Here is a 7,555-nt window from a genome sequence, read left to right as displayed (position 1 = left end):
TAATTAAATGCCTGAAGATTGATTGAGGAGATACATTTTCCAGGAATGAGTTTCTTAATTTATTTTAACAGCTGCTGAATTAAACATTTAGATATCCATGTTGGATTTTCAAGAAACCAACAAAAGAATGCAAGTCTCCAACCTCTGCACAGTTGACCATATGACATCATTCAAAGGCATCTTCAGATCTGCCTTGAACATATTTACTGACTTAATAGCAAATACTTTTAAGTTAGGGAAGGCACTGATCATTGACTTACGAAACTAAACCAAGGGTTCTCCTAGCAAACGTACATCAAAGGTAACAAAGTTCCATTCATCTTTCTGAGTGGCATAATCATTTAAGGATACATAGTTGCAAAACATTTATCCTGATTGTTTGATGCATTTTCTCACAGTGAGAATGCCTCCACTGCTCCAATGCTGTACACCAGTCACATTTAACATCTAACAAATATTATACATTTCTGTTATGAAGGTTAAACACAAACTAACATGACAGTCACATACAGGTCTACTGTGTAACTGAGAAGCTCATAATACAATCTGTGTATCGAACATGAAAATATAAATTATTATTAGTGTCCTGATAAACAACTGTACAGAATATGTTATGGGTTTCATGTTCATAGGCTCTCATGGGATCATGTGGTGACCATGACATCTCATGCTTCATGAATAAACATTTATTTTTAAGTTCTTCCAATGGACCCAGTTTGATTGTGCTCCTTGGTCAATGAATCGTGTACTTTCGTTGTAGGAAAATGAAACAGACTGATGTTGTGTAATAACAGGATATTTGACAGGACATGATAACTATGCACATAATGGAAGGAGATTTCTCTAAATCTAGTAATAACGTAAGTACAGTACAGTAACAAAGATGTAAATGTAATACACAAAACAAATACATATATAATATATTTATTCCAACAGTTATGGAAGTAAGAGAAAATACTTATCCTTATTTACAATAGGCCTATATTTACAATGAAAGTATATTATACTCTTTACTCATGTACATTGTAAATATACTATATATTTAAAATAATTCAGGAGAGAATCCAAGATTCTCCTCGATTTACAGCATCCTCTATCACAAACTTATTTCCTCGTAGTTTAAATACATGATTATGTTCATGTTTAGGTAAAAAAACATTTTTCATACGTTGTGCTCTACACTGTAAGAACTTTCTGATGACAATATACTATCAGTCCATTTCATGTTTATAGCCAAGATTCTTGCGCTGAAGGAACAAATGAATTTCTCTGAAGTTTGGTCGATCCGATTCGTTTCGCTGCCAACATTCACGCATTAGATCGTATATTTCTTTAGGACAGTTGATTGGCATTGGTAACAGCATCTGGAAGAAAATGAAAATAATCATGAAGAAAACTTATTAAAAGGAATAAGCAATAAATTATAAGGATTTCATCACAGGTTATTTATGGTAAAGCAGAAACCTCATCACCAAGTGGTAATATTTGACAGTCTTCAGCAATACTAGGTACCTTGTATGTGCAATTTTAACTGGTTATATTGGGTTGCCTTCAGCAAGAAAAGTTATTGGAAAATTTTTAACCGTTTAGATTTGACTGTCTTCAGAAAGAGAAGTTCCTTATCGGAGCTCTACTGATTGTACTAGCTGTCTTCAGCAAGACAAGTTACCTTGTTGGAGTTCTTTCTGCTGATTATGTTGTGCTGTCTTCAGCAAGATGGCTGAAGAAAATAGGTGGAAAGCACACCAGTGAGGCAAAAAAATTGTTTTCTTATCCTACAATTTGCTGTACATCATACCAACACATTTAGGTCTTATGGCAACTATGGAGTACGAAAGGACTAGGAACAGGAAGGAACTGACCGCTAAAGTACAGTCCCAGCATTTGGCTGGTGTGAAAATGGGAAATCTTGGAAAACCATCTTCAGGGCTTCTGACAGCGGGATTTGAACCCACTATATCCGGCATGCAAACTGACAGCTACGTGACTCAAACCATGCAGCCACTCACTCAATAAAAATTTGCTGTGTGAAGTTATTGCATTCAATGCAACCTTTAATATCATGACATAATATATGCTGAAGTAATCAAGAATTTGATTTAAATGAGATGATCACACAGAATAAAATGTATTCTAAAACATAGATCAGTATTTTACATTTTCCTCGGCCATATGTTGGTAATGATATAATATAATGGTGTGCAGGAAGTAATCAATTTGAAAATACCCAAATATATTTTAGTAACTTAATAAGAACGTAACAATGATTTTTTGGTTTTAGCTAATTAACAGTTATACATACAAACTCTTCTCTCTCTCTCTCTCTCTAGAATTAGCTCCCCCACGAATCAGTTACTGTGTGTTGGACTTTGGATCCCAAGATGATGGGTTCAATGCCCAGAAGCGATAGTAAGATTTTTGAAGATTAAGTCTATTTAGCACTCTATGGCGCATGTGATGTTGGCATGTACAAGATCTCTAGTGACACATTCAGTGTTTAACTTATGGAATTAATTAAATCTTAGCAAAAGGTCACCCAATAAAAGTCCAGTTTCTTTGCCACCTTGTACGGTACAGTAAAATAGAATGTCTAAATTGTTACTGAGATAGCCTAAATGGAGACAATTCAAAATGTTACACCAGTTATAATTTGAAAATTAATTAATTATCTAGTTTCTAATTTTGAAAATTATCTAAATTATCAGTTTCTGAAACTGCAAGTGCCCATATCCCAAAATTCAGAACTCTATGTACACATATGTAGTTATTAAGCATGTTTTGTAATTCTGATATGATTCATTTCTTAGTACTTTAGTTCACAAATCATAAACATTTTCAGAACATTGAAATGAATTGTGTTGTGTTTATCAGACATACTTTATAACTGCATGTAGCCCTAATTAAGAGTTGTCTGAATGCGAAAGCAAGGATATGCCACATCTTGTGCTAAAGAATGCTGTCTGATAGGGCAAGTCCGACAGTTACATTCACATAATAGAAACACAAGGTGGAATATTAGACCTATTGACACTTCAACAAAGTAGTTTCCTGATGGTTCAATTAATTACATTCATAGCAGTTTTGCCCATTTCTGCTCACATTGGACATCAGTAATTTTATTTTCAGAAGTGAGTTGGTAGTGAGATTTGTGAAATGAATAACCCCACAGAAAAAGGCAGGTAGGCCTAACCCATTATATTATGAGCACCCAAATATATTGGTATTTTCAATGGATTATAGGATATTTGTGTGAAGTATCTCATCTCAATAAACCTGTACATACAATATGTCTGGTTAACAGAAATAGCAGAGCAATCCAAAGAAGCATGAAACTTCAATGAAAAGGAAACTACCACACTTTGTTTCAAAATTCTACATGGTGAAGTTTTGAAGATATAGCCTAAATCCAAAGAAAAGCAGCTCGATTTGTTCTGGGCGATTTCCGACAAAAGAGTAGCGGTACAAAAATGTTGCAAAGTTTGGGCTGGGAAGACTTGGGAGAAAGGAGACGAGCTGCTCGACTAAATGGTATCTAGTAACTATTCTCATTTTGGTTCCGTATTGAAGTTGACGTATGTAATAATCTTCCGAGCTGTCAGTGCAGAGATGGCGTGGGAGGACATCAGTAGACGAATAAGTTTGGATGGAGTCTTTAAGAGTAGGAAAGATCACAATATGAAGATAAAGTTGGAATTCAAGAGGACAAATTGGGGCAAATATTCGTTTATAGGAAGGGGAGTTAGGGATTGGAATAACTTACCAAGGGAGATGTTCAATAAATTTCCAATTTTTTTGCAATCATTTAAGAAAAGGCTAGGAAAACAACAGATAGGGAATCTGCCATCTGGGCGACTGCCCTAAATGCAGATCAGTAGTGACTGATTGATTGATAGTGAAAGTATGATGAGAGTGAGGAGCTGGCAATAATAACATCAGGCACATGGCATGGACACTGCTTGTCATGTGCTTGATCAAGCAGTGGCTCCACTTGCCTCATTTGCCAGTTGTGTACCAGTATACATTTGAGCACAGAGTACGCTGTAAAATAACCAGATGTAGTCTGACCCACATGGAGGGAGGCAGTAGTAAGTTTACTTACATTTTGTGTTGCCCTTCAAAAGAAAATTGCTCAATGATGACATGTTTTAAGAGTGAGGACCTGTTCATTTTGCAGGCCATATCAGTGTAAAATATAGTTTCACCAGATGAACACAGGCCAATACCACCACTGTGAGTGGGAAGTGAGTGGAATGGTTGATCTTGTGCAGGACAGTCTGGTATGTTACTCATTATGGGGAGCATGCCAGGACAAATTTTAAGCTACAGAGTGATAATATGGGGAAAAGACTTCCATAGCGGAGTGATAGAAATAAACAAAGCCTAATTAAATGCATATAGACATCTTGACTAAGTTTAGGCATGGTGGGTATTGGGAGGAAAACTGGACATTTTGTCATTGTTACTGTATAAATCAAATCTGTTATCTGCTGCATCACATGTCACTTTTTGATGATGATGATGATGATGATGATGATAAGGATTATGATTGCCTCAGAACTGTTCTCCACAATGGTGAGCCATAAATTTGGTTATGGTCCATCGTATGGTTTAGCATAGTGGAGGTAGCTATCACTGGAACAATAACGGTGATAATTGTGAAATATGTAAGAATGGAGCAGCGATAAAAGCAAGGAGAAATAAACAGGAGCAAATGAGAGTACATGAAGAAAACACCTGAAAACAGATATTTACCCCATGTGACATCAGACAAATCCTAGACAGAAGGTAGACGATTGGGATGGCATTATGGCTGGACTCTAAACCAAAGATAGAATTAGGTGAGGCAGATGGCATTATGGCTGGACTCTAAATCAAAGATAGAATTAGGTGAGGCAGATGGCATTATGGCAGGACTCCCATCCCTCATGCCTAAGTTGGGATTGTGGCAATAGATTTCAATACTTCCTTGGCTGAACCAGAGCTCAAACCCATGACCGGACGAATCACAGATCAGTGAGTGAGTCACAGCAACAGCCAACTGGGTGGTGTTTCAAGTGGTGCACTGCAGCACAGTGTAATATTCAATAATATGTATGTACCTCTTCCACTTCTCTATGTTAGCTACTCCTGTCAACCCGAGGGTTGGTAGAGTTATCAAGTACTAATGCTGCAGGCCTTCACGACAAGAGAGTATAATGAGGGGCTGAGCCACATTACAGGGATAGGTTGACTGTATCACACCTGGGTTGTCACCCAGCCAAATCCTGACTATGCCTGATGCAATACTACTCAGCTGAGGAGATACCATGTAATCTGGCATTCCACCCTGGCTAGGACCATTACTTTGTTTCTCTTATTTGTGGTTTTTTGCGCTCACCAATCAAGTGATCTACTCCAGTACTCTGGTTGAACAGAATATTCCTTAACCTCTCCCAGCTAGGAGACGACATTTCTGCGCGTGCAATTTGTGATGAAAATGTTAACATTTCCACTGATGTGAATGCTTCATACACATACCAAGGTACTCTAGATAGAGACAACTCTGCTTTGCATGGTTTGTTTATGGTAGAGAACTCTCCTCTTAGAGCTGTGACAAGTGGGCTTGTGGTACTGGAAAGTTGATAACATATATTGTCAGCTCACAGTAGTCCAAAGTACCTCACCTGAAATCTGCTGCACAGGAATTTCCACACTTACACGGCTTGATTTTAAGAGAAGCACATGTGCTTCCATTATTTTTTTCAACATATACATAATGGTTACTTTTTAAGGAGAAGGGGCTAAAATGTTCACTTACTACGCTTTTGGATCCAGCATTCCCCTTGGGCTTGGGGTGTTCTTCTATGTAGCATATAGCAATTCCAAATGACATGGATACTGTCTGACTAGCACACTGACAACATGGCAGTACCTACCTTGTCTCTTTATTGTTTTGTATTGAGACTGCATAGCGGAAGAATCCAACAGATGACCTACACACTACATACTGTAACCGTTCACGACACCGCCATGTCATGAAAGGTTACAATATGTGTTTGCTTTCATTGGACTGTTTACAACATGCCCTGATTTAGATACTGTGCAACATTGCCGTGTTCATTATTTGTTCTCAAACTGCATAAAACGTAGAGCATCTCTTCCGACACACATCTTTTGTCCACCAAGTGCAGTGGCAATGTCTGATATTGATTAGTTCACCTAGGAGTACTAGAGGTCCAATTCTCAACATCCTCCCCACCCTGATTCATCTCCAGGGGAATGACCAGTTGCACTGGATGAAAAATTACAGTCCCATTCAGCATGTAAAGAATCAGAGTCCGCACCTTCCCATTACTTCCCATACACATCTTGCAGATGCAGACTCTTTGCCATGTGTCTGGATAGTGTACTTTCATGTAAAGAACCACATCTACTACTATGCACCTTGTCAGCTGTCCATTAGGGTGCTGGATCTCATGAAAAGTCTTGAATTCATGGAGACATTCTTTCTTCCACCTCCTCAAGAAGTGGTGGTGGAGTTTCTCCTTGATTCTTCTCTTGACAGGTGGTGAGGCCTCTTGTATTTTGAACACACAACTCAATCAATCAATCAATCAATACTGATCTGCATTTAGGGCAGTCGCCCAGGTGGCAGATTCCCTATCTGTTGCTTTCCTAGCCTTTTCCGAAATGATTTCAAAGAAATTGGAAATTTATTGAACATCTCCCTTGGTAAGTTATTCCAATCCCTAACTCCCCTTCCTATAAATGAATATTTGCCCCAGTTTGTCCTCTTGAATTCCAACTTTATCTTTATATAGCGGAAGATATAGCGAGAGTATAATGAGGGGCTGAGCCACACTATCTTTCCTACTATTATAGATGCCATTCAAACCTATTCGTCTACTAATGTCATTCCACGCCATCTCTCCGCTGACAGCTAGGAACATACCATTTAGTCGAGCAGCTCTTCTTCTTTCTCTCAATTCTTCCCAACCCAAACATTGCAACATTTTTGTAACGCTACTCTTTTGTCGGAAATCACCCAGAACAAATCGAGCTGCTTTTCTTTGGATTTTTTCCAGTTCTTGAATCAGGTAATCCTGGTGAGGGTCCCATACACTGGAACCATACTCTAGTTGGGGTCTTACCAGAGACTTATATGCACTCTCCTTTACATCCTTACTACAACCCCTAAATACCCTCATAACCATGTGCAGAGATCGGTACCCTTTATTTACAATCCCATTTATGTGATTACCCCAGTGAAGATCTTTCCTTATATTAACACCTAGATACTTACAATGATCCTCAAAAGGAACTTTCACCCCATCAATGCAGTAATTAAAACAGAGAGGACTTTTCCTATTTGTGAAACTCACAACCTGACTTTTAGCCCCGTTTATCAACATACCATTGCCTGCTGTCCATCTCACAATATTTTCGAGGTCACGTTGCAGTTGCTCACAATCTTGTAACTTATTTATCACTCTATAGAGAATAACATCATCCGCAAAAAGCCTTACCTCCGATTCCACTCCTTTACTCATATCATTTATATATATAAGAAAACATA

At 38.0% G+C, this 7,555-nt stretch overlaps 1 protein-coding gene across 2 annotated transcripts in view; it reads right to left on the bottom strand.

Moving 5' to 3' along the window:
* Positions 1-936: 936 nt before the first annotated feature.
* Ddr (discoidin domain-containing receptor 2) overlaps positions 937-7,555 on the bottom strand; it is a 2,443,951-nt gene continuing 2,437,332 nt past the window's right edge. For both annotated transcript variants that reach the window (XM_067140519.2, XM_067140518.2), the window contains one exon: positions 937-1,364. In XM_067140519.2, coding sequence (XP_066996620.1) covers positions 1,212-1,364 — 153 coding nt within the window. In that variant the 3' untranslated portion in view covers positions 937-1,211. The remainder of the gene's footprint in view (positions 1,365-7,555) is intronic.

This window comes from Anabrus simplex, chromosome 2, assembly GCF_040414725.1.
Source record: "Anabrus simplex isolate iqAnaSimp1 chromosome 2, ASM4041472v1, whole genome shotgun sequence".
Taxonomy (NCBI): Eukaryota; Metazoa; Arthropoda; class Insecta; order Orthoptera; family Tettigoniidae; genus Anabrus; species Anabrus simplex.
The sequence above is the reverse complement of the archived record's forward strand: the minus strand, read 5'-3'. Positions and strand labels throughout refer to the sequence as shown.